The sequence below is a fragment of the Pygoscelis adeliae genome, unplaced genomic scaffold, assembly GCF_000699105.1.
Source record: "Pygoscelis adeliae isolate BGI_AS28 unplaced genomic scaffold, ASM69910v1 Scaffold289, whole genome shotgun sequence".
NCBI classification, from domain to species: Eukaryota; Metazoa; Chordata; class Aves; order Sphenisciformes; family Spheniscidae; genus Pygoscelis; species Pygoscelis adeliae.
This window is the reverse complement of record NW_008825499.1, coordinates 1257256-1268952: the sequence shown is the minus strand read 5'-3', so window position 1 is coordinate 1268952 and position 11697 is coordinate 1257256. Positions and strand designations below refer to the sequence as shown.

Below are 11697 nucleotides of genomic sequence, written 5' to 3'. Positions count from 1 at the left end.
CAGTGCCTAAAACAAGGTTTAGGGAAATATTTTCAGATATGACACTGGAAGGAAAAGATGGATACTTATTAAAGTACCTATTGTGTTTCCTTGTTATGTGTTCTGATATATTGAATAATGCAAATTCCTAGGTGTGTGTAGGGCAGCATGGAATAATGTCTCTCTTGGCTGACACATAGCAAATTTGTTCTTACAAGGCCACATCCAGGGGTTACCAATGCAACCATAGTACCAGGCTGAGTTTAAGAGGCTCTTAGTTGCAGAGAGGAGGTGGCAGCCTCTGTTTTGTTTATGCTAACGTAGAAGGATTGCTTGTGGTTTATGTCAGGTAAGTAAGTGAATCGGGGGCCAACGGGTTCAGCCTGGGGACAGAAAAAGGTACTGACCTCTGCTTCTACCAGCTCCCAGCAGCAGGACTAGGGGATTGGGGATGAGGTAATGAAACAGATGGCAGGCTCTGGGCCAAGATAGTGATGGTATCAGTGGTAAAATAGTCCTAGCATGAGTAACTGCAGACACTGGAGGTTTGAGTTTTTATTACCAACCTTAACATCCTAGGAGATGGATGGAGATGGATTTCAAGGAGAGACTGAGATAGCGAGCCCCTTCGCAACTCAGTTAGACAGTTTGAGGGGATGCTGAGTTCTGTTCTGGTGGAGGTGTTCATGGTTACCCATCTTTGCTCTCTACTCTGCAGCTGTGGCTGACGTTTGCTCCTGTGGCTGATAAGACAGCTGCCTACTTTCACGTTTCCCTGGAGATGGTCAACTGGCTCTCAATAGTGTACCTCCTCATCTCGATCCCATTTGGTCTGGTGGCAACATGGGTTCTCGACAGCGTGGGGCTCAGATGTGCTGTGAGTTGAACTGTTCTGTTTCCCTGAGGGCGTTTCACCTAGAGACAGCAGTAGCTGCACAAAGCACTAATGTGAACGGGAGTCTTCCCAAATGCTGCAGAGGATGAGCATGTTGCAAGCTCCTAGTTCAGTAATAGCTGTCACATCACCTGTGAGGTGGGGAGCGGTGGGAAAAGTCAGAATGATGTTGCATCCCTACTTGCCTTTTCCTGCTTCAGTTTTTGTTGTCTTAGCCAACTGACAGGGACAGCTGCTGAGAGCTGACTCTGTGAAGAGCTTGCTGTAATTGGGGAGGGTTTGCTGTGGAAAAGTGTTAGCACAGCTATTTTGTTTGCAGGGCCAGTTTAAGGAGCAGCAGGGAAGGGTGCAAGCAAGGGACCCCTGTCAGATCAGAGCTTGGTCTATGCTAAGCCAGCTTGGGATCTCTACACAGTCTTCCCAGAAGCAAGAGTGTTGTGGAGTGTGGCACTGAAACACTAGCATGCTAGTGGTATAGAAGAGCGTTTGCAGTATCCATATGCTAGATTACTCATTGCCATGATCCTTGGATTGTCACAGCAAAGCATGGCTGATCACGCAAACTTGCAGACAGAGTGTAATTAATGAACTTTGGATTTCTCATAAATTCCATGACAGTGTCTGCTGTCTTGCATAAGCTGCACTGTGGTGTAGTTCTCATGTGGGGCCAGGACAGCCATCTTGCTCCCTAAGGAGACAGGTAACTCACTCACTGTTGGATAAGGAGCATCTTGCAGTGGTCCAAAGGGGTAGGGGTGGTCTGGAGGCAACTTTCCATGCAGTGATTACTAACATCCAGTATCTCCTGTAGTGCATCTGAGACCCTGCTCATGCTACTTGATTGCACTAAGTTCTGCCCTTCAGGATTCATCACACAACCCCTGGCTGTTTCTGCTTGCTGCAGGTGATCCTGAGCGCATGGCTGAACATGACGGGTAGCATCATCCGGATGTTCAGTGTCCTGAAGTTCCTGAGCTTGGGTTCCCAGAGTTACTGGTACCTGTTTATTGGGCAATGCCTCTGTGCACTGGCACAGCCCCTTATCATCTTTTCACCGACAAAGCTGGCAGCACTATGGTTCCCAGACCACCAGAGAGCGACAGCAAATATGATTGCATCAATGTGTAAGTGATAGCTGCAAAGTAATATTGCTGCCTCCCAGAACTTGCTGGCATTTGTTTGCCTTTCAGAGGCACCAGGCAGGGGAAACCCTCTGTACTACAGCCATTTGACCCTGCAAATACAGCTCCACCCAGAGCCATGTGCAATAAACCAGTGCCTTCAAGGCCCCGCAAGACAGGCAGGCATTTCCATGCTGGAGAGCAAGAAGTGGGCCTTAGCCACATCCAGGTGCAAAGTTCAAAGGAAGCCACCCAGGCTCCTAACCTTCTTCCTCTCTGCCGTGACAAAGTGATCATCTTTACCTAAATATCATAGAGGTTGGGGACAGCCCTCAGTGTTACTAAATCTAAAGTCTGTAGTGGCCTTAATTCTGCAGCTTGTTAGGAAGGTGTCCAAATTGCATGTGATGCCAGTGGTCACAGCTGCCAAATTCTGTAACCGGATAGAGGTGAGGCTGCTGCAGCAATTTTGTCCACCAGTTCGTCCAGTAGGAAGGCTGAGCATGTGTTCCCAATTGGTATGTATGCACGCACAGATAAAATATACCCAGCTGGCCACACAAACATGTTGGGGATGAATGCAGCAGGACTACCCACGCAGAAACCACATCTGCCTTGCAAAGTGCCTGAAAGCTGGGAAACTGGAGGGGATGCACCAGATACACTTGCTCCAATCTCATTCCTCTCTTGGGTCCTTTGGGCCCTGCTAGAGACAGAATACTGCACTTGAGAGACCTGTTTCCTCCCTCCATGTGACATTTTCCCCAGCAGCCAGAAATCTCTTCCTCCTTTCTCCAAGGACTTGAGAGGTGCCCCAGAAACTGGGCTGGCTCACTGGCTCCAGCTGGGAAATCTCACAGTACCTACATGTGTGGGGGAGCCCCACCTCAAAACAGCCAACAGCCGCCTTCCCTCCCCACTGCCTTGGAGTTGTGGGGAAGGGGTAGGCATGGGGAAAAGGGCGGCATAGGAGCACCCCTATACAGCTTTCCCAATGCTGCTGCAAACCCAGAGCGTGGGCACTGTTGTTTAGCAAGAATCGATTTATGGTGTCAGAACAAGTAAATTCTTTTTGCACTGCCCTCCCTAGAATAGGGTGGACCTGATGGTTCACCTTGTTGCCCAGGGCTGAGATAGACCTTCACTTCAGCTTTAGTGCATCAGCATTGCTGTCCACAAACACGCAGCCCCATTGCAGAGTACTGCAAGCTAATCCACCAGGACCCCTGGACCATAACGTACAGTTGATTAACTCCAGTGATCCTTGGAGATAGTCAAAACCTGACTAGACACGACCCTGATCTCCTTTCCATTCTTAGCCTAGGCTCATATAATTTCCCCTCCCAGGAAGAGAAGGCGGCTGAAACCCTGTAATTACTTAGATAGTGTCACTTAGTCTTTTCAAGTTTATGCTCATATTTCCACCCCTCACCCATATCTTCTGGAACTGCTTCAGCATGCCGATAGTTCATGGAAACACCTGACAGTAGTTTTCAGGCAGTCCCCTATAATGACCAGATGCATTTTACCGCAGCAGAAAAGCTTTAATCCATCTCCTCAGAAACTGGTATTTAATTGTGTCCATGTAGTTAGAAGCAGGTAACATTTCACCAGGGTCATAAGCTAGTACGTTCCCAAGTACAGAGCAGAAATGCTATGGTTGTTGTGTGCTATAGCACTATTAATGATGCCTCAGCAGAATCGTAGAACAGACAACATTGGAAGGCATCTCTTGGGATCGTCTTGTCCAACCCCCTGCTCAAGGAGGGCTGGCTAGAGCAAGTTGCCCAGGGTTGTGTCTAGTCAGGTTTTGACTATCTCCAAGGATGGAGGTGTTGCAACTTATCTGAGCAACTTGTTTCAGTGTTCAATCACTGTCACAGTAAAAAAGTTTATATTCAGACAGAGTTTCCTTTGTTACAGTTTGTGCCCATTACCTCTTATTCTGCCACTGGGCACCACCAAGAAAAGTCTGGTTCCCTCTTCTTCACAACCTCTGATCAAGGTTCTCTTCTCCAGGCTGAACAGTCCCAGCTTTCCCAGCCTCTTTATGTATGAGAGATGCTCTGGGCCCTTAATAATGTCTTTGGTCCTTGACTGGACTTGCTCCATTAACTGTGTATCTTTCTTGTATTGAGGAGCCCAACACTGGACTCAGTACTCCAGGTGTTTCTCACCAGGGCTGAGTAGAGGGGAAGGATCACCACTTTCCACCTGCTGGCAATGCTCTTCCTAATGCAGCCCAGGATGCTGTTGGACACCTTTCTGCAAGGGTGCATTGCTGGCTCATGGTCAGCTTGAGGTCCACCAGAACTGCACGTCCATCTCTGCAAAACTGCTTTCCACCAGCTTCTTCAGGCTGATCAGTCCCAGCTTTCTCAGTCTCTCCTCACATGACAGAAGCTCCAATCCCTTAAACATCTTTCTGGACCTTTGCTGGACCATTAAGTCCATGTCTCCCTCATACTGGGGAGCCCAGAACTGGACACAATACTCCAGATGTGGCCTCACTAGTGCCAAGCAGAGGGGAAGGGTCACCTTCCGCTGACAACACGCTGCCTAATGCAGCCCAGGATGCTGATGGCCTTCTTTATCATGAGGTTGTGTTGCTGGCTCATGGTCCAGTTAGTGTCCACCAGGACCCCTACCCCCCACACCAGGTCCTTCTCTGCAGAGCTGCTTTCCAGGTGGTAAGCCCCAGTACGTACTGGTGGATGGGGTTATTCCTCCCCAGGTGCAGGACTTTACATTTCCTCTTGTTGAACATCACAAGGTTCCCCTCTACCCATTTATCCAGCCTGTTGAGGTTCCTCTGAATGGCAGCGTAGCTGTCTCTTCTATCAGCCACTCCTCACAGTGTCACATCATTTGCAAACTGGCTGTGGGTGCACTCTGTCCTATCATCCAGTTTTTTCATTAAGGTTAAACTGTATTGGCTTATGGGGTACACCATTAATGACTGGCCTCCAGCTGGACTCCATGCCAGTGATGATAATCCTCTGGCCCAGCTGTTCAGCTGACTTTCAATTTATCTCACTGTCCACTTATCTAGTCAGTACTTCGTCAGCTTGTCTGTGAGGATGTTATGGGAGACAGTGTCAACAGCCTTAGTAAAGCTGAGATTAAAAAAAAATCCACTGCTCTCCCCTAATTCACCCAGCCAGTCATCACACTGTACAAAGCTATTAGGTTGGTTAAGCATTTCTCCTTCACTGACTTCTCCTGTTGTCCTTCATGTGCCTGGAAATGATGTCCAGGATTAGTTTTTTCATGACCTTCCCAGGGATCAAAGTGAGACTGAAAGGCCTGGAGTTCCCTGCATTCTCCTTCTTGCCCTTCTTGAAGATGGGAGCGACATTTGCTCTCTTCCAGTCCTCAGGAGCCTCTTGGAATTGCCATGGCCTTTTAAAGATAACCAAGAATGGCCTTGCAATTAACACAGCCTGCTCCCACAGCACTTGTTGGTGCATCCTGTCAATCCCACGGACTTGTGTATGTCTGGTCTATTTAACGTTCACTAACCTAGTTCTCCCCCACTGAGGGTAAATCTTCCTTGCTCCAGACTTTACCTCTGGTCTCAGGGCTGAAAGCCGGTCTTACCAGTAAAGGCTGAGGTGAAGAAGGCATTGAATACCTTGGCCTCTTCCATGTCCTTTGTCACCAAGTCTCCTGCCCCATCCAGCAGCAGGCCCACATTTTGCCTAACCTTCCTTTTGCTGCTAATGTACTTGTAGAAGCCATTCTTGTTGCCCTTCACAACTCCCACCAGACTCAATTCCAGGTTGGCTTTGGCTTTTCTAACCCCATCACTGCACACTAGTAGAAAATCAACTTCACTAGTTTGACTGTTTGCAGAACATCACCTTAAAGTTAAGAAATTATCTCCTGCAATTTTAGACATTCCCAAGCTGCGTCCCAGGAGTGCTGCTTCACATGCTGCTCAGCTCCAGCCCCATAACAATGCAACCCCCTACTCCAGTACAGAAAAGTGTCCAAGATTCTCTTCTGCTATGTGATTTTTGTAGTTGGTAGCAGAGATCAACTTATATGTCAGCTTGGGCTTTACTGATGAAATGTATTGGCTTGAAAGGTGTCAAGAATGACCTAGGGTCACTTTAGAGAGCTGTCATAGGGCTTTCCTGCTTTTCATGCCCTTTTGGCAAAGAAGACCAATGGCATCCTGGTGACCATTGGGAAGAGCAGTGCCAGCGGCTTGAGAGAGGTCCCCGTCCATATCTGAAGAGCTGTGTCCAGTTCTAGGCTCCTCAGTACAAGAAGGACACAGACACATTAGTTTAAGTCCGGTTAAGAGCCACTAAGACAATTAAGGCAATGGAGCATCTGTCATGCCAGCCGAGCTGAGGCCCGGCAAAGGGGGAGTAAAGAAGGAAAAGCACCTCTATTTGTTACTGCTGCTATATAGCATCAGGACAGATGGCATGGATTCGTCCATCTTCATTTTGTCCCTTCAGTGTAGCATTTACTGAGGCAGCCTTGTGAAGGTGAGGACACTGTGATTTATAGATGAAAACAAGTTTACAGGATTTAGGGGTTGTAGGAAAAGAGGTTTATAGAATGGACTTCATGGGGGTGAAGGAACAGATGTGGCAACAGTAAGACCATACAGTCAACGTCTCCAAATGTTCCCCTCCTGGTTTCTCCCTATATATGCCTTGTTCTGTCCTTACTCATTGCTCTGCTGCCCACTGCAGCTCTGGTGCTGACTGTCAGTAGGGGTGGACACATGATTCTGACTGCTTGCATGAAGAAAGTCTCTCTCTGTTTTATTTCCTTCCAGCCAATCCCTTGGGTATTCTTATAGCAAACGTGCTGTCGCCTGCACTAGTTCCTGAAGGAAAGCACATCCCATTGATGGTAAATGAAAACTGCTTTAATCAGCCAGCTGGGCTGATTGGGGTCCAGCTAATTTATTTATTTGGAGGCAGTGGAGCTGGAAAGACTGGTAACATGTCTTTACTTTGTGTTGTGTAGCTGGGTGTTTATGCCATCCCAGCAGTAACAGCCTGTGCTCTAGCAACTGTGGGGATTCACGAGAAGGTTCCTCCAACGCCTCCTTCAGCCAGTGCCACTACCTCCACCTCCCAGCCATTCCTCACGGGGCTCAAAATGGTAAGTGCTGTAGCACAGAGAGAGACCAGAGCTGGAGTAAGGGATGTAGCCCTGCCAGACAGGGCTATGCTGGGGAATCTGCTGACAAAGCGGTCTCTGAACTCCACTCCACCAAACCCACCATGGAAAGCCCCCTGAAGGAGACCAGGATCCCTTCCTTCCTCAGGGAGTGGAAGCTGCTCACAGCAAAGCTGCAAGAGATGCTATGTGACTGCTCAGCTGCGGGCTGGCTGCCATTCGGCTAGCTCAAACAGGCACCCCTGGGCTCATCCAAGAGGACCACACAACCTGAGCCTTCTGAGCAGATGTGGTAACAGGTAGGATAGCACATGGCAAAGTGAAGGAAGAATTTGGGCACTGAAGGGATCCTTGCTCCCTACATGGTTCCCATTTTAACTTGTCCTCCGGCTGAACTGACAGGAGAGAGCCAAACTCCTCTAATGATCACAGGGTTGCCCTGTCAATATTTCCAACTGAGAGGTCAGAGCCACTGACCCTCAAGTCTACTGTCACAGCCAGGCCTTTTTTCCCCCTCCACTTGTTTAATTGATACGCTAACTTCTTTCTCTAGCTCCTGAGAAACAAGCCGTACATCATCCTGGCAGTGTGCTTTGGAGGAGGAATTGGGATGTTCACCTGCTTTTCAGCTCTGCTAGAACAGATCCTTTGTGAAAAGGGGTATTCAAATGTGAGTATTCCTCCTTTCCTCCCCATTGTCCACATCATCTATGATACAATCAAAATGATTTTCCCTGATAAGGGACTCAGAGCAAAATGAAGACAGTTGAATATGCTGCACTGTCTCATATCTTGTGTGCTCACATTATCTAATATCGATAAAGCAGTACATTAATCCAGAGCAAAGTCAGTCTCTCAGTATAATGGATGATCTGCATTTTCATTACTGCCCGTGGCCAGACTCCCATTTGCGAATGAAAAACCTTTACTCTTCAGACACTTTTTAGGAAAAAAGGGTATTGTGTTTTTTCTAAGCCACTACAGAGCACTGCTGTCTATGCAACCTTCTGACACCTTCCCCAACGTAGGATTGGGCCCAGGCAGGCCCTAGAGTGAAGCTGAAGGCAGGCTGATGCAAGCGCCTTTTCCTCTTTGCACAGTCTTACATGAAGCCAGGGCAACAGAGGAAGTCATGGGTAGTGTGACAGCTGTTTCCCCGTCCTTCCCATGACATCGACCAGGTGCTGCTTTTACAGTTGAGCACAGTGTGTGCACAGCTGGTTTCTCCTGCTCTCTCCCCTGCAATAGCAAGGGGCTGCCCCAGTTCCTGTGTTTCCCCTCAGGCAGGCAGCACTTCAGTTCTCCTGCCTGTATCCCCATGGAGGTCCTCTTAAAACACCTCTCCAGCTGTTACGTATGCACATCTACATGTCTGGTCTCTGTCCACTCCCTCTCAACTCCCAGGTCTGATACCTGGCTCAGTGCTCCATAGCCCAGTCATATTTGCACACTCCATTGGCTTTTAACTGGAAATCTTTTAAACTTTGCAGCCTCACTTTCTGTGCATCATGATGCTTTTGACTGTGTGTGAGTGGCTTGCCTTGGCCCTTTAGCCCATAGAAGCTATTCCAGATACCCTTTCTTTCCGGCCTGCCCCTGAGGCTCCCAAAAATGTTTACCCAAATTCATTGAAGCTTCCCTGCTTTCAGGATTGGTGTCTACATTTGAATTCTTATGGAGCTGAAGGAGTGGGACAAGCAAAGATAGTCACTGCAGGCAACAGAGCATGTACCCTAACCTAACTACTGCTCACTGCCTCTCTAATTAGACCTCCTTGCTACAGCCAGGCAATACTGTATCTCGTCTAACATGCTTTGGGGCTGCCAGCCTTGTGGAAGACATTCCACTGGTGCAGGTCCCTGGTAAGAAAAGGGCCAGGAGCATGATTATAAACAGTAGCAGATCCCAAGACAGTTGGACCTGTAACCACCAGTGTGGACGAGGCACCTGATTGCCCCTGGAGGAGCCAAGAACGGTCTCATGCCTGGGCTGGAGCATTTAATGCCAGGGAACTGCTGCTGCTCTGCACCCAGTCTCCCTTGCCAGGTGTGCAGAGACTTGTCATCCATTGAGACCTTGGGAGTACTGTGACCCTGCTGTTGTAGCAGCACCTGGGCCCCGTTATTTGCCTCAGAGCCCTGTGGAGGCCTCAGCTATTGCAATGGGCAGGGAAGCTTTTCCTACCTCAGTAAGTGACCCACTAGTAGCAGGCAGATGGGTCAGTGACATTAAAACCTGTTTCCTAACTGCTCTAGTTGCTCAGTTACTTGTTCTTCTGCCATCCAGGAATTTGCTGGCCTGAATGGTGCACTGTTCACAGTGTGTGGTTTGTTGGGTGCTTTCCTGCTAGGCCTGTACGTCGACCGCACAAGGAAGTTCATAGAGTCCACCAAGATTTGTTTCTGTCTGAGTGCACTTGCCAGCATCGTGTTTGCAGTGGTGAGTTCTCCCTTGCATTGCACCATACCTGTGGGCTTAGTTCTGTTGCCATCCGATAAATCGTCAACTCAAGCCAAGGTCATTTGATGTCATCGTATTTATTAAGCCACGTGTTATGCTTTGGGATTATCTCTCTGGGCTAGGAATGTTTTAAAGAAAAATCCTTTACTGAGGATTTCACAGTCACTGTGGAGCCTGAGACAGACTGCTTCAGGATATAAATAAATTGGCATAATTTTACTTTGTTACATTGGATCACCAAGTTTGTTTACTGGCCCTGAGACCATTCTTTCCAAAAAGAAATGGAATTGCTAAATATCCATCTTTCTTACAAAAATGAACAAGAATGTCATAGTTTTCCCAACACCTGCCTTTAACAGTGCTGGCTGCCAGGAGTGTAAGATTAGCAGAAAGGACCTAGTTATGTGCCTAGTTCTGCAGTAGTTCCTCGAGGAGACAAGACAAGGGAGATGCAGAAAAGGGGGACGCTTGAATCCAGCCAGGAGAGGAATGCAGAACCTGGAGACTTTACACCCATGGGGCTGGAGTGCAAGTACTGTGCTCAAGCGTAGTTACTGCAAATGGGAGCGATCACCCAGCAGGAACCTGAGCATGAGGCACAGGACTCCTAGCACTGTAGAGGACCCAGACAGGTGCAGGTCTCTGCTTTCCCAGCAGGCTTGTGCTGTGCCTTTCTCCTGTGTGTTGAAAAATCCAGACTTTCAATACAGCGTGATCACACCTACCCCTGGGCCAAGATCCCAGTGATGTTAGCTCCAGTTTGAAGAGACAGACAAATGCAATGCCTTTCTCAGTGTAGGACAAGATGCCTAAAGCAAACCTTGCATTTCCCCCTTTAGTACTCTGGCATTTGTTGGGGGCATGCTCTGAATACAAGTCAGCATGCCTGGGCTCAGGTAAAGCACAGAGTAGGCAAGAGGCTGTGTCAGAAGCAACAAGCAAACCTTTCCCTCCTCCCCTTCCCTCCATCCCCTTCATCCCATACAGCTGAACTACTAGTTCAAAGTAGTAAACCAAAAACCACCCATTCAAATCTGCTTGATGTCTTGATGCTTTGAACTCGAATACCGGACACACAGAATTTTCCTTGACCTTACCAGTTTAGCTGGACCAGGCCTGCTGCAGCCATGCCATGACAGACACCTTGTGTTCCTCTGTGGGAATTTATTACATGGTTAAGGAAGGAGGTACCAGCACTGTGGCTGCAGGATTTATGCCCTTGACTTTACTAGCATTGGCTGGACAAGGCCATGCTCTTTTTTCCAGACTTAGGGACAAGGCTGTCCTAGGTACTAAAATAATCTCCAGGGTTTGTGAATGTTTCAGGTGGTTTTTTGTTTGTTTTGTGGTAAAACCCCGATGTTACAAACATGAGTCTAACATGGTAAGGAATAGTTTTCCTTATCAATGAGCTGCAGCAACCCAGTGAATTCTCATACATAGCCCAATGCAAACACCACTTCTGAAATGTTAGCTTGCATTGGGAGGAAGGTGTGTTTTACTTGGTGCTGGAGATATGCTGAGCACACTCCTGGTAAGTTACTGACCAGGAAGTCAAGTCACAGTAGTATGACCACACCAATGCTTTTAGCTAACTCTGCTGATCCTCTCTCCCCTTGCTTAAATTCAACAGATTATATTTATACTCCATCATGTAGCTTTTTGTTGACTATAGATGGTTGGAGGTAAAAGAGAGATTTCAGGAACAGGTAGGAAAGGTACTGGTAAGAACAGTGAGCCCTTGGGACTTCCTGCAGGTTATGGTTTCAGAGACTTTCTGTGCAGCACTGCTGACACTGAGACTTTGGTGTTGCTTTTCTGCCTGCAGACTTCTCGGTTCAGACATCAGGCCGTCATGCTGGCCATCACCAGCTCGCTCTTTGGTTTCTTTGGTTTTGCCATCTACCCCATTGCCATGGAGCTGGCTGTGGAGTGCTCCTACCCCGTGGGAGAGGGCACATCTACAGGTCTGATTTTTGTTGCAAGGTAAGCAGGCAGGTTAAATCCAATTGACAGCTGAGCTTGGGTTCAAACACACACACAGAGGGGTGTGGGTGCAGATAGAGAAGAGCGTGGACACCAGTGCTAGCCATC

General features: G+C 48.1%; 1 protein-coding gene across 1 annotated transcript in view; it reads left to right on the top strand.

The window, feature by feature from the left end:
- The first annotated feature begins 473 nt into the window (after window positions 1-473).
- Window positions 474-11697, top strand: part of MFSD7 (major facilitator superfamily domain containing 7) — a 13877-nt gene continuing 2653 nt past the window's right edge. Inside the window, exons 1-8 of the mRNA XM_009331532.1 lie at window positions 474-485; window positions 698-856; window positions 1779-1998; window positions 6794-6870; window positions 6988-7125; window positions 7697-7813; window positions 9430-9582; window positions 11432-11589. Coding sequence (XP_009329807.1) covers window positions 474-485; window positions 698-856; window positions 1779-1998; window positions 6794-6870; window positions 6988-7125; window positions 7697-7813; window positions 9430-9582; window positions 11432-11589 — 1034 coding nt within the window. The remainder of the gene's footprint in view (window positions 486-697; window positions 857-1778; window positions 1999-6793; window positions 6871-6987; window positions 7126-7696; window positions 7814-9429; window positions 9583-11431; window positions 11590-11697) is intronic.